General features: G+C 43.0%; 1 protein-coding gene across 1 annotated transcript; it reads left to right on the top strand.

Moving 5' to 3' along the window:
• The first annotated feature begins 339 nt into the window (after nucleotides 1-339).
• On the top strand, nucleotides 340-16334 carry setmar (SET domain and mariner transposase fusion gene). The gene is made up of 2 exons (XM_048547350.2): nucleotides 340-630; nucleotides 14715-16334. The coding sequence occupies exons 1-2, from the start codon at nucleotides 502-504 to the stop codon at nucleotides 15498-15500; spliced, it is 915 nt and encodes a 304-aa protein (XP_048403307.1). The 5' UTR covers nucleotides 340-501; the 3' UTR covers nucleotides 15501-16334.
• Nucleotides 16335-22284: the final 5950 nt, after the last annotated feature.

Raw genomic sequence — 22284 nt, 5'->3', positions numbered from 1 at the left:
AGTCAGAGATAACCCAATGTGGAGCTGGAGGAACACAGCAGACCAGGCAGCGTCGAAGGAGCAGGAAAGTTGACATTTCGGGTTGCGACCCAACTGAAGAAGGATCGCGACCCGAAACGTCAACTTACCTACTCCTCTCATGCTGCCTAGCCTGCTATGTTCTTCCAACTCCACGCTATGTTATCCCTTACATAAACACGTGCCTTTCTCACATGCTAAGTTTAGCCTGACGCTGTCCCTTTAAAAGGCGGGTCCGCACCGCTGCCTGATTGACAGGCGAATAAAGCCATCCGATAGGAGGATGAGATGACTGACACTCTGGGCCACCAGTGAATGTGCAGGGTGTACGCTGGGGCGGGGTGAGGTTGGTAGGGGATACATTGTCACCCAGCCTGTGAGGAAAATGGACACACTGTATCTGGTAGTGGTGGAGACTCCCAGTGGAAGCGAGTGAGGGACCCGAGCTGGATGTTGCTCTAACTCAGTGTGTCCACCTGGGCAATGACCGCTGCCAGACCCTGGGCAACTCACTCAGGCCGACTGCTGAGTTTGGATGTGTGCTGCGGCCTGGAGAACCTGCCAGTGCCCGTCCTGAATGAAGTGGACGACGACTGTTTGCTCCCTTTGCAGGTACTGCAGCATTTGTTTTACAGAAACCACCGGGGGCTCTTCACACACCGACAGAATAGGTAACCGAGTATTAACCTGCTGAAAATCGTCGTGAGGGCAGAAATATGTGTCTCAGCTACGATATGGTTGACCCCAATTCTGTCCGAATTGCCAATTAAAGTTTGCAAATGTTAGGTTCTTCCCACAGTCTACACTGTATAGTCGAAGACAATCAGAAGAGAAGGTCGTGTAACCGCAATCACACTTAGACTACAGTGTGAACACAGACCAGTTCTCTTTCGACAAGGGCTGGCAACAGTGTAACACAGTATGAAGCTGGAGGAACACAACAGGCCAGACAGCATCTGGGGAAAGGCCAAGCAGCATCAGAGGAGTAGGAAGGTTGACGTTTCGGGCCGAGACGCTGCTTGGCCTGCTGTGTGCATCCAGTTGTACACCTTGTTATCTCAGATTCTCCAGCATCTGCAGTTCCTACTATCTCAGCATCAGGCGAAAGGCGGTTCGGGACCCTTCAACATTTTTTTTCCTACGTCAACTTTCCTGCACCTCTGATGCTGCCTGGCCTACTGTGTTCCTCCAGCTCCACTCTGTTATTGCTGCCTCCAGTGTCAGCAGTTCCTACTACCTCTGGCAGCAGTGTTAAATCGATCAGCAGGTTGATCAAAACTAGTTTGGGTATTCAGGAACATTCTGTGTCTTGAACTTTAAATATTTTTAACCAACTTGTTCAGAGATGCCATGATACACTCCTGGATCAGGTGGGTTGTAAACCCAGGCCTCCTGGCACAGAGGTATGGATGCCACTATGATTGTTACATGCACCAAGGTACAGTAAGAAGTGTAGAAAAAGTATCCATTGCTCCTGATGTGGCCTCTACATTGGTGAGACCAAGCGGATGCTTGAAGACCATTTCGTAGAGCATCTGCACTCTGTTCGCAACAAACGACAATACCTTCCAGTCGCCCTCCTGCTCCCTGGGTGACACGTCCATCCTGGGCTTCCTCCTGTGCCAAAATGACACCATACCCAAACTGGAGGAACAGCACCTCATATTTGGCTTTGGGAGCCTACAGCCCAATGGCTTAAACATAGAATTCACCTGTTTTAAAATCACTCTATGCCTGGCCTCATCCCATCTCCAACCCTCCCTCTCATCCCCACCTCCTTGACTGGTCACAACCTGTCCATCTTCTCTCCCACCTATCCACCCCACCCACCCCAGCACTCCTTCTCTGCATACACCTATCACCAAGTCACCTACCTTCCCAAACCCCACCCCTCCTCTCTCAATTTATTTCCCCACTCTGTTCCCCTTCCCCATTTCTGAAGAAATATTCTGACCTGAAACATCAACTTTGTTACTCTGCTGCTACCTGGTCTGCTGTGTTCCTCCAATTCCACCCTGTATTGTCTCTGACTCCAGCATCTGCAGTCCTTGCTATCTCTACAATAAGATGTGTTGTTTTGTGTTCTATCCAGGTGAATCGAATCTTACATAAGTACACCAGGGTAGTATAACAGAGTGCAGACATAGTGTTACAGCCACAGAAAAGGTGCAGAGAAAGATTAACTGTCATAAATGGTAAGTCTGATAACAGCAGGGAAGAAGCTGTTCTTAAATCTGTTGGTATGTATTTTCAAAAATTTTCCGTACTCTGCCCAATAGAAGAGGGTGGACGAGAGTATAACCAGAGTGGGAGGAGTCTTTGATTGTGTTGGCTGCATTTCCAGAGGCGGCAAGAAGTGGCGACAGAATCAATGGAAGAAGGCTGGTTTTTGTGCTGGACTGGGCTGTGTTCATGACTCTCTGTAATTTCTTGCAGCCTTGGACAGAGCAGTTGTCATACCAAGCTGTGATGCACCTGGACTGTACGCTTTCTATGGTCCACCTTTAAAAATTGATGAGTCCTTGTGGACATGCCGGATTTCCTTTTAGCCTGATGTGGAAGTAGAGGTGTTGGTGTGCTTTCTTGACTGTAGCATCAATGTGGATGGAGCAGAATGGATTGTTGGTGATATTTACACCCGTGAACTGGAAGCTCTCGACCATCTCCCACCTCAGCACTCTTGATACAGTCAAGGATGTGTCTTCCATTCAGCTTCCTGAAGTCAATGACCAACTCCTTAATTTTGCTGACGTTGATGAAGAGATAGTTGTCTTCACAACATGCCACTAAGCTCTCTATCACTTCCCTGTACTCTGTCTCGTCATTGAGTTGGATCTGAAACACTATGGTGGTGTCATCAACAAATTTCCACTTGGAATTAGAGCTGACTTTGGCCACAGAGTTGTGAATGTAAAAAAGAGAACAGTAGAGGGCTGGGTATGTAGCCTTATGGGGTATTAATGCTGAGGATTATTTTGGAGGAGATGTTGTTGCCTATCCTTACTGACTGCAGTCTGTGGGTCAGGAAGTCAAGGATCCAAGTTGCAGAAGTGGGGAGCAAACTCCTAGGTCTTGGAGTTTGGCTGGAACTATGGTTTTGAAGGCAAAGCTAAAGTCAATAAATAGGAGTCTGATGTATGTGTCCTTGTCAGCCAGATATTCCTGGGATGAGTTGGTGTAGGGCCAGGAAGATTGCATCTGCCATGGGATAGTAGACAAATTGTAGAGCCCCATGAATTTTTTTAAGAATCCCTACAGTGTGGTAACAGGCCTCTCAGCCCAACAAGTCCACACCAACTCACAGAGCATCCCTCTCAGACCAATCCCCCTATAACTCACCTAATCTATATGTCCCTGAACACTACAGGTAATTTAGCATGGCAATCCACCTAACCTGCACGTCTTTGGACTGTGGGAGGAAACCCATGCAGACACAGAGAACGTGCAAACTCCACACTGTTGCCTGAGGCCGGAATTGAACCCAGGTCCCTAGCGCTGTGAGGCAGCAGTGCTAACCACAGAGCCGGAATCTATTTGTCAAGAAGAGATACACAAAAGTCTTTCATTATTAGCACTCTTAATTGACAATTACCATTACATGTGGACCATGTGAGATTGTCTTGTTCGTCATCTGAGCACAAGAAGTGTCCATGTGATTGGCCAGCATTAACAAATTGCATAGAATATAGACAAAAGGCCTGCGTCAAGTCCCAGCTGTCAGGAAGGTGTACAATAACATCTCTGTAGAGGTCGTTTAAAAATTCTTTATTTAAAAAAAGCACAGAAGTAGAATATTCAGCCCAGTCAGTCTGTGCCATGTTTTATCCTTCACTCGGGCTTTCCCCCACCTTCCTTTCCTTTAATTTGGCAAAACTTTCTCATCTCATATCTCTCGTATATTTACCTTTAGGCTCCTCTAAAGTGCATCTGTTCTAATTGCCTCAACTATTCCTGAAAGTGACAAGATTCATATTCTCACCATTCTATGGGTAAAGATGTTTATTCTGAATGCCCTATATAATTTCTTGGTGGCTACATGATATCAATGGCTTTTTGTTCTGCTCTACCCTGTAGGTAGTGACTGTAACTTTCTCAGTGTTTCACAAATGAAAAGGCCTCAACCCCATTTAGAATTTTACCTTCCAAATAAGAAATGACTTGTGTGTTGTAGTACTTCACATTTAGAATTAATTTGACTATTAGACCTGGTTATTCTGCAAGTTTATTATTAATGTAACCTAATTTTGCCTGGCTGACATCGTACAGTGCAGGGTATATTAGATAGTCACAGAAGCTGTTCCAGAAAATGTAATAAATTGAATTGCAGGCTTTCTGCCCACAGACTTGTGTTAAATGGAGCTTTGAGCCAAAAGAGCCCCGATTATAACCTGATTTACCTGCAAACACACTCTGTCTTTAAAAATAAGTACAGATGAATTCACTGAGATGCAGTAAATACGTGGAAAACATCTTTGTTTCAATTTGTTCGCACCTAGAATGATCTGACCTTGTACAATAGGGGGCTTAGAAAATATTGGTTGTTAGACAGGGATGAACTCTAGAATCCCTTACTGTGTAACATGCCGGCTTTATCCAAGTCTGATACAGTTTGCCATACCATCAATCCATTTGAACCTGTTTTATTCCAGAGCATATCCGCAGCCTTTGCGACTTAAGGAAGAGAAACAGGTGAATGAGTGGGTGGGCAACTCTTTTGGACCAATTACCACGTCCTTGCCTCTTACTGTGCAGAAGACAGTGCTTTGTCTTAGGTTGTGAAAACTCAACCTCTTCACCCTTCAATCAACAGTATATTTAACTTTCTAACAGGTTTAGCCACATCTGCAGGATTTGAACATCCACTCATAGAGGGATATCTCAATGTAGAATGATAACTGCCCGTTGTTTCATGCTGCAGCCTTGCTAGCTTCACTCTGATTAATTAGTGTGGTCATATGATAAGCGTGCACAAGTCTGGCTAATCCAGAGTTGCAAGTCCAAAACTTTGGCTTACGATGGGCATGCTTACCAGCTTACTATCCTGTCACCCACCAGGAGCAACCAAGCACAAAGAATTCTCAACATGGAAGTCGATGTGGGCATCTAGCAACTTTTTCTTGTTGCTGGCTGTGAAGAGGTTCTGTGTTGGTCACCATACAGCAGAATCTCAGGGCCTGATGAATGGGAGTAAGAACTGAAAGAACTGCGGGTGCTGTAAATCAGGAACAAAAACAAAAGCTGCTGGAAAAGCTCAGCAGGTCTGGCATCATCTGTGAAGAAAAATACAAAGTTAACGTTTCGGGTCCAGTGATCCTTTGTCGGAACCTCTACGGGCATCAGTCATATGCAGCTCTCCTCCACGAACATTGGCATCTAAGAGTTGTCCGCTTAAGATTCTCGTGTCACCTTGCCAACCTGTTTGTGGAACGTTCAGTAAGCAGAGTGCTCCAGCAGCTGGCATTGAAATATTGCTGCAAGGATTCTGTGCCCAGGGACAAGGAACCAGCTCATGGAAAGGATCTGGCTGCCTTGCTTGCTCTCCTGGTATCCGTTCACTTTGTGCTTACCTGATTGCTCACAGCATCCTTACCTTGTCAAGATAGCTTGTTGGATCAGTAAAAAGAAGCTTGTGAAACTTATGGTCAAACACTCTTGATTTCGAATTCTCCAAATAATAAAAGTTGAGAAAATTTAAGCTGTTAGTTTTGTGTGAAGACTCTTCATGTCTTCTTTTATGCAAAAAGGTTGTATAGTTCACTACAGAAACTGGGGAAAATCAGTTTAAATGGGACTTAATGACTTGAATTTGAGGGTAATTTCTCCAAATCTAATTTTCTGTAACAGATGGCATAGATAAATATATTGAAACTTTGTTCTGCTGTGTGTCTTAGAATTTTTTTAACTTTCTGTTTGTCCTTATTTAGCTCGTTTCTCTTACGTATTTCTCCTTTATCATCATAATCTTCTGTTCTGTTCACTGAAGAAATCCTGCAGCCTCTTTGGTCTATGTTTTAGTGACTGATCAGCAGGTTAACTGTAATAATGAGTAACTGTGACCTGTCAAGCCAAATTTCTTTTGCGATCTGACTTGGTCATAGTACCATATGGAGTCATGACAAAAGAGTAAAATGGGTATGTGAAGACACAATGCTGGCAGAGGTAGCGAGGGAGACTGAAGGGTCTGGCGTATAAGGACAAGGATTTTACATTTGAGCCACCATAGCACAAGTAGGCAAATGAAATGTCAGGTTTTATTCTTTACTCTTCTGTTAGGCCTGGGCATTGTTAGCAAGGCCACAATTTGTTGCTGTTCCTAATTGCCCTTGAACTCATTGATGAGTGAGTGGCTTTTTCAGGTGCAGTTAAATGTCAACCCCATTGCTGTCTGTGTGGAGTCACATATAGGTCAGGTAAGGTTAGCAGGTTTCCATTTCTAAAGGGCAGTAATGAACGAGGTGGATTTTTATGATGATTGATGATCTCATAGAACATAACAGTGCAGGCCCTTTGACCCACCATGTTGTGCCGACCTTTTATCCTTTTCTAAGATCAAACTAACCTGCATACCTTTAATTTTATTTTCATCCGTGTGCCTATCCAAGAGTTGCTTAAATGTCCCTAATGTTTCTGACTCGACTACTGCCACTAGCAGTGCATTCCATTCACTAACCACACTCTGTATAAAGAACCTAACACATGTCTCATGTTTGTTATCTCTGAGATTGACTTTATAATTTCCGGTTTCTTCATACAATTCAAATTTCACAGCTGTTGTCCATAGTGGGATTTGAATCTGCATCCCCAAGGCATTGTCCTGGCCCTCTGGGTCATTAGTCCAATTGCGTATTGTCTCCCTATTATTGCAGGTCAAAAGAAAGTTGACATACACCACAAAGTGAACGGATTATAAAAGTAGAGAAGTTGTACAACAATTGTATTGATGTAGGAGTTGGTCTGCATCTGGTGCACTGTTGGGTCTACTTACTTCAGAAAGGATATAATGCATTAGAAGCAGTTTGGAAAAGTTATGTTTGACTGTTTCCTAGAATGAGGGAGGAACTGTTAGACAGACTAGTTCTGTATCCATTGGAGTTTAGAAAAATGAGAATGTAGGTTAGAAAGTGGAGTTGTTCAGTCACCTCAGAAGTGATGTGATCTCTATAAAATGGCAGAGTAGACTCGAGGGGCGGAGAGACCTATTCCTGCTCATAATTCATATACTTTAACAAGCCAGTGAAGGGTGGCATGGATTGGAGTTGTTGACAAGCAGGACTTTGTATAGTATAAGATGAGTCATGGAGTTTGGATGAGTGGAGAAGTTGTTGCTTGTGCTTAGGCAGCCAGCAAGATGAGCACAGGATGCAAATATTCTGACAGAAGCTTGCAGTGGAAGTTGGGTGAGTAAGGGATATTGCTCTCAACGATTGTCCTAGTGACAGGCCAGATGAGGGATTTGAAGAGGCAAGCAGACAGGCTTGTGAAGGTGCACACTTTCACGCTGACCTTTTGTTATTATCAGGGTAAGGGATTTAATTGAAAGGTAGGCGTGGAGTTTCTGGAGGATGGTGTAGCTAGTTCTTTGAGAAAGAACTTTGAGCTGTGGGTGGGATGGAAAGCAGGCTGAAAGGATTTGAGCTAACAAAGTGTGGAGCTGGATGAACATGGCAGGCCAAGCAGCATCTTAGGAGCACAAAAATTGACTCTTCTAGGCCCGAAGCATCAGCTTTTGTGCTCCTGAGATGCTGCTTGGCCTGTTGTGTTCATCCAGCTCCACACTTTGTTATCTTGGATTCTCCAGCATCTGCAGTTCCCATTATCTCTGAAAGGATTTGAACTGGGGGAGAGGTGGGCATGTGGTTCGATGATGACGAGATGCACCAAAATCTTGGCAAAGCAGTTGTTGATTAAAAGGAAGATATTTTAAGGATTGCAGAGCTGTTTTTTTTCGGTCCTGATTTGTAGAGGGTTGCTGGCAAAGATGAGTTGCACGATGTCAGTGTCAAACAGAAGGCCACACGAGGGTCCCAAATCTCAAGCACTGAAGTGTCAATACCAAGTTAGTAATGACATTGGGTTCCCAGACTTTTTGAGCTGTTGACAAATTAACACATCCCCTACTACAGAAGCTGTCCATATAGCAGGGAATGTGAAGCTGGTGTTAACTATGGCGTGGTTAATGAGTGTCTTGTTGGAACGTCCTGCAAATCAAGCTTGCCTGGAAGATAATCGACAACTGCTTGAAAAGGAAACATTCTGAATGTATGTTGCTCGACTACAGGCTACAGGTTGAAAGAAAATGGAACACTATGGGTGACATTTATCTGGTGGGAGGAGGGACAAGGGGAAGAGAAAGACAATTTTTATTTAAAAATCTGAAGGTGAACTTCATTTAGTAAGGAAGGTGAGGGGGGGGAAAGAAATTGAAGAGACAACTTTACATCAATCAAAACTTTGTCTTACCTGCAACTGATCTAGATTGTTCTGACAAACGTTAATCCTGGTGACTGTAAAAACAGCTTTAGACTCATTGATTGAAACATAATGAAAGCAGAGCAACAGTAGATGGTGCTGCACTCTAAGAAAACTGCCTTGAAGAACTGACAGCACTTGCATTTCTAAAATACCTTATCACATCTCCCAGGTCATCCCACTGTGATTCAATGTGATAAATTAGTTTGAAGAATACTCCCTCTTAAGTAAGCAAACATGACATACATTTGGCTCACAGCAGAAACAGTGAGGAGATGGAGTACTGCTTTGTTTGTTTCGTTGGTGTTCATCATTTTTCTTAAGCAGAATCCTTAACATTGGCTGAATGAATGAATGGATGGATTACAGATCTAACGCCACATCTGAAGGGCAGTACAAGCAACACAAGTTTTCTTAACCCCACTGGAACCTCCTGAAACAGCAGTATGATCGTCCAAGCACCCTCCCAGCCATGTAGAAGAACAGGCTTTTATAAAAAATAATTACTGACAATGCTGAAAATCTGAAATAGAAACAAAAAAACAAATGCAGGATATATTTCAGGTCAGGCAGCATCTGTGGAGAAAGAAACCCTAGTTAACGTTTCAGATCGATGAGCTTTCTTCAGAACTGGAAATGTGTAAGAATTTCAAACCAGTATAACTGGGAGTGGGGATGGTGTAAGGGTGCAGGAAAATCTAAAGGAGTGGTCTGATGGTCAATTAGCATCAAGACCTAATGCTTCTGCAGCATTTTGCTTTCATCCCTTAGATTCTGGTATGTTTCAGTAAATGCTCCCCTTGTTCTTCTAAATTCTAATGAATAAAAGCCTGACCTGTTTAGCCATTTTTGGTAAATCAACCCGTTTAAAAACCCAGTGAATCTCTTTTAAACAGCCTCCAATGCCACGTACCCTTTTGTTTTCAAATATAGGGAACCAAACCTATTCACAGTGCAGCCTTCCCAACATGGCATACAGTTATAACATGCTTGTGAACTCTAAGTTCCGAGCAATAAAGGCCAAAATTCCATTTGCCTTCTTAATTACAAGATCCAACTGCACGCTAACTTTGTGTTTCATGCACAAGAACAGCTACCTGCCTCTGTGCTGTCCTTTTTGGAGTCTGTTTTTCCATTTAAATAATAACCTACCTTTTGATTCTTCCTGCCAAAGCACATAACCTCACGCTTTCCCACATTAAACTCTATCTGCCAAGTTTTTGCCCACTCACTCACCTATCCACATCCCCTTGCAGTTTCTTTATGTCTTCGCCACAACATGCCTGCTCGCTATTTTTGTGATGTCAGCAAATTTGGTATGTTTCACTTTACCACCCCCCCGCTTCAAGTCAGTAATTTAAGGCTGATTCTTGTGGGACTCCATTAATCTGGAACAGACCCATTAATTCTGAATCTCTATTCTGTGTGTTAACCAATCTTCAGTCAATTACCTCCTCATACATTGCCTCCAGTATTGTAAGCTTCTATCAGTTAGGTTTTCAAAGAACCAGCACAGGGTGATGGACCAAATGGCCTCCGAAGCTGTAATGTCTTTAAAATCTGGAGGGCTTTAGTCTCCATGTCCTGAATTTCTTGTGGACTGACTAGGCTTTGATGCTAATTGACCATCCCTTCAGGCAACTTGCAGGTCATTTCATAGATGGTAACTGAAGTCACAAACCACACTTACGTTGGCAACGACATAGCATTTCAAGTACAGTATCTAAACTGTCAATCGACTACTAGCAGCATCCTGTTGGAGCCAGACAGCAGTATTAGTGACGTCAGCTTATCTGACCACAGGGCATGGAGCTGGCTGCCTGAGGCCAGAACAACACAGAAACTTTAATCCCTAAAACAAAACACAGTAGCAACCAGATAGTGTAAGCAGAGGTATCAAGCATCAAAAGCGTTTACTAATAATGAAAGAAATGTGGAGGACAGAAAATTAAACGTGGAAACTATGAGAGGCTTGCAGAGTGAGTCAAGGGAGTGAATATAAACCAGTGCTGCCTTCAGTTCATTGACATTGAATTGCATTTTTCTTCCAAGAATTGAGACAGGAGATGTGTTTGATTCCAGGTCAGCCCTAGTGTGAAGATTTCTGCTCTCTTGCTTAGCCAAATGCTCCATCTATCATAAAGCAGCTCGCAGCAACTGTTAAACTCGGGCATGCAACAGAAACAGGACTTGTAACTGTAAATCATCCTTCATGAAGTCAGAACATCCCAAAGTGTTTTATAACCAAGGAAGTACTTTTGACACGATACAGGAAACACGATAGCACGCAAGATTTCACAAAGAACAATGTAATAGTGGATGTGATCATCTGTCTTGGTGTTATAGCTGAGGCACAAGGTATTCGTCAGGATAATTCGTCAGTGCTGTTGCAAAATCTTGGGACTCCTGTTGTCGGAGTATTGCACATGGACACACACCAGACAGACTGGCCACATGAACAAGTCAGACTTGCATTCTCTGGATAATACCTTACATGATAATCATTTAAACATTCATCGTCACCAAAATTATTCATTCTTGTTCTTTGTGGTTAATCACTGAATCCAATACATTTTTACATCACCAATAAGATTCTTGATATTTTAATGGAACTCTATAGGACAAAAGTAGGATACTGAGTGATATTTTGAGGATCAATCCTTTTGTTCACACTTGATAGTCCCCAGCAATGTGTTTGGTTTGGAGCATATTTGCTATCTTCTATCATCCTTATTGTAACTCTAAAAGAACAATAAGAATCCAGCACTTCCATATTGGAATTGTGTTTGACCAGTCTAAATGGATTTGGACATAATTTTCAAAAGGGAATAGAATATAGGCACACCTCAAAAATATTTGATAGGGAAAAAGTGAGGATGGTGACTAAATGGATAACTCTTTCAAAGATCTGGCACACACATGATAGGCTGATTGTCCTCCTGTTCTCTATAATTCTCTGTCTATCACTCTGGGGCAGAATAAGCCCAGGCCCTGATTGATGTGGACTGTAATAAGGCAAGTGAGGTCATTCTTTGACATGAAGTACAGCAAGTTCCATTCTGAAAATACATTCCAGGCATCCAAAGGGTGTCGCAGTCAGCCCGTTGGATCCAGTGCAACCGTTTGGGGGATTTACGGGATCACAGTCAGGGAGCTGTACAGACACGAGCCAGGGGTCTAGCCACTCATTGGTTGGGGGTACCTGGTTCAGTCATTCAAGACGTTAATGGGTCGTGGTCTGTCTGGTGGCTGCCAATTCAATGGGTGCGTGTGTAATGGGGGGACGTGTGTTATTGGGTCGTTGGCCAGTACTGCGGGAGGGAGTGTGGGGAACTTAATGATGAGGATTGAAGGAAGAATGCTGGGATTCAGAGGGGATGACAACACTGATGGGGGAAATTCAGTATATAAGGGTTGGGAGGGAGAGAGTAGAACATGGCAGGGAAGGGAGTCAGGTGGAGGGTGTGGATGGAGTTGTTGCTAATTGATAGCAAGCTTCCATGCTCTGACATCTATAGCATGACAGTGCACAGATTTGGCATATCTATTTGATTTGCTTGTGGCTTTGGAGGTTGGGCTTGGGGTAGAATAAAGGGGCAGGGAGGGTAAAGGAGGCATTTGTAGACCCAGTTGATATGTTGAATAAAGACTTCAGGATTGGTCATAGTTTTTGATACATTATTTTAATTCTAACATTAATTCTAACATTAATTTGTTTTTGCATCATTTATAAATGCAGTGGCGAGTGCAATTCATTTTGGCTCATATTTCCTTCAGTGAATGTTGTTTATTTCTCTTAAGAGCCCATGTACTTTCCTGGTGACAGTACAGATCCCAGATTTTACCTTCCTACTATTTTAAGGCTTTGGAAATGAAGTTGGAGTAGTGTGGTTGTAATGTTATGTTAGTCAATTAATAATCCCGTGATAAGTTTAAATCCTACGATCGAGGCACAAGAATTTCAGTCAAGGGAGGGGTATATCCTTTGGGTACCGAAAGCTACTGGCCTTGCACAGTTGGTTCTATATGGGGTGTCATGGGGACTCAGTGATTAGCACCACTGCCTCACAGCGCCAGGGACCCAGACTCAATTCCAGCTTTGGGGGACTGTCTGTGTGGAGTTTGCATATTCTCTCTGTGTCTACGCAGGTTTCCTCCCATTGTCCAAAGATATGCAGGTTAGGTGGATTGGCCATGATAAATTACCCTTCTGTCCAGGGATATGCAAGCTAAGTGGGTTAGCCATGGGAAATGCAGGGTTACAGGAATAGGGTAGGGAGTGAGTCTGGTTGGGATGCTCTTCAGAGAGATGGTGTTGACTTGTTGGGCTGAAATTCCTGTTACCACACTGTAGGGATTCTAAGATACATGTGACTCCAGGCTCACACCAACATAGTTGGGACTTTTAACTGCCCTCTGAAGTTGACAGCAAAGCTATTCCATTACTATGATGCCTCCAAGATGCGCCACAATACCTTTCCTTCCTCAGCAGGCTGAGGAAATTCAGCATGTCCATAAAGACTCTTATCAATTTTTATAGATGCACAATAGAAAGTGTTGTATTTGGGTGCGTAATGGCTTAGTATGGCAACTGCTTTGCCGAGGACCATAACAAAAAAAGGCTACAAAGAGTTGTGAACACAGCTCAGTCCATCACTGAAGCCAATCTTCCAGCCAGTGACTCCATCTATACTTGCTGCCTTGGGAAGGCAGCCAACATCACCAAACATCCCTCCCACCCGCTTATATGCTCTTCCACCCTCTTCTGTTGGGCAGATGGTACAAAAGCTTAAATACATGTACCAACAGATTCAACAACAGCTTCTTCCTTGCTGTTATTAGACTTATGAATGGACCATTCAAATTTTAAATTCAGTAATGGCCTCGCTTTTTGTGCACCTTCATGGCAGGTGTGAGACTGTATTCTTCGCTCTGATCTCGTACCTGAAAACACTTTTTGTATGGTATGATCCGCCTGTACTCCACGCAAAACAAAACTTTTCACTCTATCTAGGTACATGTGACAACAGTAAATTTTTTTAAAAAGTAAACCCTGGGCTTGCCAGTGATATCCAAAATCAGAAGGATGAATTTTAAACCAAGCCCCTGAGAAGTTGGTTACAGTTCTGCCGCAACTCCTTGGTTTAACAGCAGTGTGAAAGGTGTGAGTGAACTTTTAAATATTTATTTAAACTAAATACACTTGGGTGCAGACTTTTTAAAGTAACCTCTGCTATCTACTGTATAGCTCAATTATGCCCTTTTAAAAGTAATTTTTATATTGCTCAGTATATTTTCATGATGTAAACATATGCTTTGAAATTTGGATTTATCCTCCTCATCATTTCCTCTTTTTCCCCAGTTTCTCTCTATTTGAGGAAAGGGACATGGTCTCTGGAGTTAGCATGCCTGGCCTCCTTTTCACGCATCGTTTAATAGATGTAGTGCACTGTATGGAGCCCAGGGACCATCTGGGACAAGTGAAGGGCATTTATCTGAAAGCCATATTTACATAAGTTAATTAAGGCCAAGATTATTAAGTCCTTCTTGAGAGATGATAGAATCCATATTTAGAAATGGGTAATGAAGTCTCTGGAACCTGGAATTTAATGCTGCCTGGATCACACAGCTATAACTTTTACATTCGAGTGAAGGTGTGAACTTTGCTGCTTATGTCAGGAAGTATGAGTGATGTTCACTGAGATACTTTGTGTTTTTGTTGATCAGCTTTTTGTGTTTGGTGATGTTCAGGACTTTCTTGGAATCCTATTTTTAAACATTGTTGTACTATCTTTTCTTAGTGCAGAAAATATCCCTTGCAGAAAGGTTCTGACTAATAGGGGTAACACTTTGACCAGAATTCCATTAAAAACACATGCTGTCTGTCTTTAGTTCTAGTACCTAGATGCTGAATTCCTAGACCTTACTGAATATGGTCTTGGCACAGGGCTTGATGCATTTAAGCAACAATTAAACATGCAGAGCTTTGTACAAAACTGTTATTTTTGCTTCTGGGCTTTAAAAGCAAGCAACTTACGGATTCCACCTTATCATTGACATCTTTCTAATGGAAAAGGAACTTGTCAATTAACTTAGTTTAATCCCTTTACTCTTCTAAGTTCAGACTTGGCTAGTATGCAGTAGGTACAATTCCCTTGAAGGAGACAGACAGCTCAGTACTGTCTGTCATAAATCTCCACTAAGGCTGTTTTGTGTTTGTCTTGCAGTACGCACCGGAAAATGTGGCTGGACCAGGAGCAGATCTTGATCCCACTGAAATAACCCTCCCAGGTTGTGAGTGCCTAGCGTCTTCCTGTGAACAGGACACATGCACTTGTCTACAATGCTACACTGGAGCTTATGATGAAAATCTGTGCCATGTCAACTTTCAGGGGGAGATGGGCTACTCGAGGCCTGTGTTTGAGTGTAACATTATGTGTAAATGTAGTGAGGCTTGTAAGAACAGGGTGGTCCAGAGGGGTCTCACCTTTAAACTGCAGGTGTACAAATCCTCAAAGAAAGGATGGGGCCTTCGCACTTTGGAACCAATTAAGAGAGGCAAGTTTGTGTGTGAGTATGGGGGTGAAGTCATCAGTTTTCCAGAAGCCAGCAGGCGAACTCAATCACAAAGTTCTGGTGACATGAACTATATCATAGCTGTGAGAGAACACCTGATCAGTGGAGAAACACTAGAAACATACATCGACCCTACCCACATTGGCAATGTTGGTCGATTCCTCAATCATTCTTGTGATCCTAATCTGTACATGATCCCCGTTCGTGTCAACTCCCTGGTTCCAAGGTTGGCTCTTTTTGCAGCTTGTAGTATTGCATCTGGTGAGGAGCTGACGTATGACTACTCTGGAAAGTTCAACAATCTTGAGAAGAGAGTTAGAACTGAAGAAGGGCCCTGCGGAGAGAGTAGTGCCCTGAAATTGTGCTTCTGTGGTGCACAGTCATGCACTGGTTTTTTGCCATTTGATGGTTCACTTTATAACCTGAAAGACAAGTAGAATAAGATCTAGTATTGGCTGCAGCCTATCAGATGTTGTTTTAAGGTTTATTTTTGTTGCAATCTATACATGCTGATGCTGCAAGTGTTGAATCTGTTTGTAATTTGCACTGTCCTGAGATATAGAAATCAGTTCATAACTGGCTTATAACACATACATGATAATAAAATGTGAGGCTGGATGAACACAGCAGGCCTTGCAGCATCTCGGGAGCATCTGCAGTTCCCATTATCACTGATACAATTTTAACCTCACTGCGAAGCCTCTTTTAGGGATGCCTAACCTGAAGAAGTTACCCTCCTCCCTCCGGAGCTTTTGTGCTCCTGAGATGCTGCTAGGCCTGCTGTGTTCATCCAGCCGCACATTTTATTATCTTGGATTCTCCAGCATCTGCAGTTCCCATTATCACTATAACACATACATGATCACTTTTTTTAAGTTTACTGTAAAACATCCCAGCTATACATCTCAAAATACAGCACTCCACTTTCCTTAAACTTTTAGAATAGAGAATCTTTGATCGACAAGATTCATTCATGAATGAGTATTTAAATATGCAGCAGAGCCAACTGATACATTGGAAATGACCCCTGTCACCCATTAGCCTGTTATAGCAATGCTTTTCAAGGTGACTCACACCACTGAGAGTTTTTTTTGGTGCATTGTTTATCGTTATGGAGCAAGAATGAAAGGGATGGGGTTGGGGTGGAGGCAGTAAAGCTGATGTTGAATCTTCTGCAGATTAAATGTTGACCAGTGCACTTAACACTGACTAATTGAAAATCTAGAGGTGGTGAACTGTGTTTCATTTCGTAAATAAAAATATATATTGGACATTGTTGATCATTTGATCTGGAGCTTGGTTGATTTATGCATGTGAACTTTACCCATTTTGTATCAGTTGGTACAACGTTAAATCACTGTGTGAGTGTTTTATGATTGTAGTGAGCTGTTCACTTCCTTAATTTCAGAATGGTGATGTTTATGAAATCTCTCTCTCTCTCTCTCTTTCTCTCTCTCTCTCACACTCACACACACACACACACAGTACATTAAGCTGCACACTTAAGAGTCTTTATAAGGCAATTTCTACCAAAGTTAACGGTTTTGGCTAAACCCGTGTTACTGTAACCACATCAGTAGCTAGTCAGCATTTTTCTTATTGGAGAGCACTAATCAACTTGTCTTTGGGGACTCAGATCTTTCCACCTTAATTCACAGCTGGAGTTCAGGAATAGTACTAAAAACCAACACATAAATAAAAGAAGCATAGTCCATTTGTCCCAATGGTCTCGTCATCAAAACAAAACTGGAGTAATCAACTAATCTAAGCGAGCAGTTTCTATGACCGAGTTTAGAACAGGACCATCCAATAAGCAAGGAGAGCTAAAGTTTGGTATGTGTTTTCTGTTGATTGCAGTGTTTGACTACTTACCTGCAACTGTCCCAGTGGAGGTAGGTAGACTGGTGCTGTCATGATAATTAAAGATTAGGGTTGGTCTGAACTGTGCCGTGCTGTTAGCTACATCGGCACTCAGCAGATGGGGGATAAGGAGGATTCGCTGATTTCATTTGCATAGGGAGCTTCTGATCTTCAAGACAATCTGTTCCTCTCTAAAGGGAAGCTGCACTGAACTACACAGAGCTGCAGATGGCTGCCATTATTACAATTCTCAATAAAGGAAAAATGCCAAAGAAGGAAATGCAGGAATGTGGAAATGGTGATGGAGGTGGATAGGAGGAGATGCTGAGGTTTTCTCGGGAGCCACAAAGCCATGAAGTATATCCCTGAACAAGGAGTGAGACCAGGTGGCCAATTTTTGCTGTCTGGACTGGAAGACCTGGCAATTATGCCACAAGAAGTCAAATAACCTGACTTGGGCAGTCAAAGTCAGAGAATACAGCCTTGAATGCCATCCCCAACACAACTGTTGACAAAGCTGTGTTCAGTGTACCACAGCTCATCATCCACCAAACAGCTCTCTGAGGCTCACACTTGACATACAACAGTTTTACGCACACACGCACACAGACTCAGCAAATTTACATTCATCTCTCATGACTGACATATTCCTCCAGCTATGGCAGGCACATGATACAAACACAAACACAGCGCAGCAGAACTACTGATTTTGTTCCCTCACACTTGCAGAACATAATGGGATACGGTGGAAGGAACTGGGGCAGAACTGATGTAGGAAAGGACACCTGTATCTCATCAGCACTGTCAAAGAGGTAGCTTTCAGCATTGCAGGGCCAGCAGTGACAGAGCCCATCATTCCTATCTTCACCTAGAGTATCGAGAGTGATAGTATCACTCTGCTCTATGCCTGTTCTCAACACCCAGCTCATGCTCAGCTTGTTATTGTGCTTGATGAGCAGGCTGAGGATCGTGTGACCGTGATTCTCAAACTTTTCAACCACAAACTATCGTCCCTCACCTTGACCAGCCACTTTGTGATTTCCTGCTTTCAGGTAGCCAAGCACAACAAGCTGCCCAGCCGCAAGAGCGTCAGGAAGTGGAGTGAGTGATAGAAACAGCTTAGCTCTGACACAGACACAGTCATTTGCATCGGCATTGCATGTCATGCCCAGATGGGGAGGCAGTAGCCTAGTGGTATTATGGCTTGACTGTTAATCTAGAAACCCAGACAATCTTCTGGGTATCCGGGTTTGAATCCTGCAATGGCAGATGGTGGAATTTGAGTTCAATAAATATCTGGGATTAAGAATCTGATGATGACTGTGAATCTATTCTCAGTTGCCTGAAAAACCCATCTGGCTCACTAATATCCTTTATGGAAGAAAACTGCTATGCTTACCTCACCTGGGCAACATGTGATTCCAGACCCTCAGCAATGTGGTTGACTGTTACCTGCCTTCTAGGAAATTAGGGATGGGCAATAAATGCTGCCTAGCCAGTGATGCCCTCATCCAGTGAATGAATAAAGAAAAAAAAGTCCAATATAAACTTTGAATCAGTGGTGGGTTACTGCGCACGAATGGCTGCGACCAGCTCAAATGTAACATGCAGTTTGTGCGTCAGTTTTGTGGAAATATATCATTGTTCCTTCAATGTCTCTGGGTCAAATTCTGGAACTCCCTCCTTTAATAGTACGGAGGGTGTATCTTCACCCTTTGGACTTCAGTGGTGCAAGAAGGCAGCTTGTCACCAAATTCTCCAGGGCAACTCAGAATGAGCAGTAAGTGCTTTCCCAGCCAATGAAGCCCACATCCCTTGAATGAATAAGAAATACAGTTGGGTTCTGATAACGTACTCTGAATTTGCTACAGGGCACTTGGATAATCTGGTACAGGGTATCATTGAAAGACTTTTCTTGGTTAATATATTACCATGGGGCAATATATAGATGACCGTTGTCCTCTTGACAGCTTCTGCTTCATCTCTAATGCTACAGACCTTGAAGTGCTGCTGCTGTGCTTTTCCAACTCCCCCCATAGCCTTCTGCATCCTTTGTGTGGACAAGTGTGGTTAGCAGTGCTGCCTCACAGGGCAAGGGACCCGGATTCGACTTCAACCTCTATGAGAAACATGCAAGTCCTCCCCACACCTGCGTGGGTTTCCTCTCAGTGCTCTGGTTTCCACCCACAGTCCAAGGCTTCTGAAAGGTGAGGTGGATTGGCCGTGCTAAATTCCCCTTAGTGCCCTGAGTTGAACAGGCTAGGTGGATAAGCCTTGGGAAATGCAAGGTTACAGGAATAGTGTTGGTGTTGGGGGTGAGTCTGAGAGAGATGCCTTTTAGAAGTTCGGTGTGGACTCGGTTGGATGAATGGTCTGCTTCCACACTGCAGGTATTCTAGTCTTATGAAGTCGCCAAGTCCTCTGAGGATGCAAAAACACCCCCTGTCAAATCCAAGAACTCACAACACATCCAACAAAAAAAAGAATTATTTTTGTATATTTTGCAACAGTGGAAGTTCTTCAAAATGACTTGACCTGTCAGTTAGATAATAATGTTTGCGCTGTGTCCCTCTTAGAGGTAACTTTTTAGTGAGTAACATGTGATTTGTTTAACGGATCTACATGGATCAAATTTAGAGAGCGGGTACCATAATTAGCTCGTAGGATTGTGTGATGCCATTTGACACTTTCAGGGGGTACCCTGTTCAAGATGGTGTGTGACATGAAATCTGAGGATGCTGTTCAGCTTTTCATATTATTGTCTAATCTGAACTTTTCACCCTCAAGGTCCAAGGTGACCATTTTGATTCCAAGCACACTAAACCATGTAATTTTTCAAATTATATCCCAAAATGTTATTTTCTGGGCAAATAAAATGTCTTGTCTAATTTGCATTTGAATGAATCAATAATAACTACTTATACCATCTCCCTAGAGAGCCTGTACCTCAGATTAACCACACACTCAGTGAAATATTGTTTCAACAGATTTGTTTTGAATTTTATCCCCCTCCAAGTTAAGGATGTACTCTGTGTTGTGCTGACCTTGTTGTGGACAAGGGTTTCAGAAACTTATTGTCCTGCAATCTATTGCTGAAATCTAATCCGATGACATCATTTATAACTCAATTTGGGACAGCAAGGGTAGAGGGAGTTTTTAAATTGTACAGTATAAGTTTGACAGTTTCTGGATATGGTTTACAGCGTTTAGCATTGCAATTCTAGGACCAATAGTTAATGTGAACTTCACTGCCACTCATTGTTTTGTAAAGCTTGTTTTGAAGTGCTGTGATGTTGCACTATACAATTGTAACTCTCTTTTTGATATAATTGAGTGGCTGGAATTGTTTGTTAATTGGATCTAAGAGATGTGGGGCACTGGGCTAATCAATTAATTGGACACATTAGACACTGTCCTATATTCTATTAATAACAGTGAGGTCTACTTTCAGCTCCCCATGAGAGGGGACTAAAATATCCAGGCCATTTACAGCTCAGTCTATTATATATTTGCAAAGTAGTTCACTCAGCCGGAACCAGAATCATGAGATCCCATTCAAAGTTGTAACATTAACCTCTTTTTGAGAAACCATGATCTCTTCATGGGTCTAAATGCTGGTACAGGGCACAGTGAGAGCAACTCAGACAAAATTATGCCACAAATTCACAACAGAAGTGCATAAATCTGATCAGGATTAGCTTAGCAGCATAAAATTGTATAGCACAAGCCTAAATAGGGCTGACCAGTGGTGGTGACCATAAATATTGGATAGCATTGTGATTTGTTGGGGGTGATGCCATCATGTACAGAGATTTGTTATGCTTTGAGAGATAATGGGGATGGGTGGAATGATGAAAATGAGCCTGCTTTCTGTTTTTCAGTCTTTCATTTGAGGTTCCTGCAGATGGGGAAAGCAATGAGCAAGACCATTGAGGTAAATGGACTGAGACACAAAATAGAAACAAAAATGAAACAGGAAAGTAAATGTAATATCATCAGATTAAAAAAAATGTAAAAGTAGGTGTAAACTCGCAAAATAATATGAAACAGTTTTTTTGTGTGTTTCTAATTTTGGACTAAAGTGTAGGTAAAGTCACCATAGACCCAAGGGACTGTAGGCCTGCTGTGTCATTAGAGGGAGAGAGAGAGAGAGGGAGAGAGAGAGGGAGAGAGAGAGAGGGAGAGAGAGAGAGAGAGGGAGAGAGAGAGAGAGGGAGAGAGAGAGAGGGGCACTTGGTGGTAGTTTAAACTGTGGGTCATCTTGTCTGTGGTCAGGGGAGAGGTTGAGAAGGAGAGTCCTTCATGATGACCACAGCTGCTGTTGAAAGCGAATCCTCCCTGTTGGCATCACTATGTGTCGTAAACCAGCTGTCCAGCCAACTGAGCTAACTGACCCCCTTTTGGAGCTAGTGGTGAGCTGACTTCACCAGGTACCTGCTCCGATTTGCGAGATAAGGGTAATGGGTGAGTGACATGCAGAGTGGCACTTATTGTCTAGCAGGACATGGATGTTTCTGCATCCCTGTATGGATAGTTTCAGTGTCCTCCTGCGAGGCACAGGGTTCTCTCATGGTGTGTGGGGGGCGCGTGGTGAGAATCTGAATGTTGGGTATCCCACACTGGTAAAGGGCTCACTCTGCCTTGTTATGAGCTGTGCTCTCCTGTGGTAGGAAATAATGGATGGCATGGCTGTTAGTGCTGGTACGTGTGAGCACAAGGAAGTGAGAAGACTGCACTGAGTGCATGTCAGTTGGTGTGCGAGGTGGTGCTGCATGAAGTATTGGTACGAAGCAGTTGCACTTTGCTTAAACCACAATACCATTCCCTTGGTTAGCTCTGCCATATCAACCAGGTTCCATCTCTCAGTTAATGGTTACTTTATTCTGGCATTGTTCTGCATGGTAGCGTCCAGTATCTCAGGATCTGTAGAAATTACTTGTGGCATTCTGTGTGCAATGCTCAAAGCCATGTTACCAAAGTTTCTTTGGGTGCTGAAAGGTTGTGTGTGTGTGTGTGTGTGTGTGTGTGTGTTGGGGTGGGGGTGAGGTTTAGCTGGGTATGTGTGGGGGATGGGGGGCGCAGGAGTTGCTGCTCTCGGCTAAGCTCAGTCACGTGATTATAACAGCCTTTCTTTGTTGAGCAGTTTACTATATTTTTAAAATAATCACAAAATATATAGTTTTTTTTAGTTCTGTTAAGCTGATCATGGTACACCACACCATACTTTCTTACAGCTCACTAAAAGTGAGTATCACATTTCAAGATTTTTGGATTTCACTTTGAGGAAACGTTTCACACTAAATCAGGTTCCAGACACCTACGGGTTCATTCCCAAAGATTTAGCCTATTTTACTGCTCAGA

Source organism: Stegostoma tigrinum, chromosome 11, assembly GCF_030684315.1.
Source record: "Stegostoma tigrinum isolate sSteTig4 chromosome 11, sSteTig4.hap1, whole genome shotgun sequence".
Lineage (NCBI taxonomy): Eukaryota > Metazoa > Chordata > Chondrichthyes > Orectolobiformes > Stegostomatidae > Stegostoma > Stegostoma tigrinum.
The sequence above is the reverse complement of the archived record's forward strand: the minus strand, read 5'-3'. Positions and strand labels throughout refer to the sequence as shown.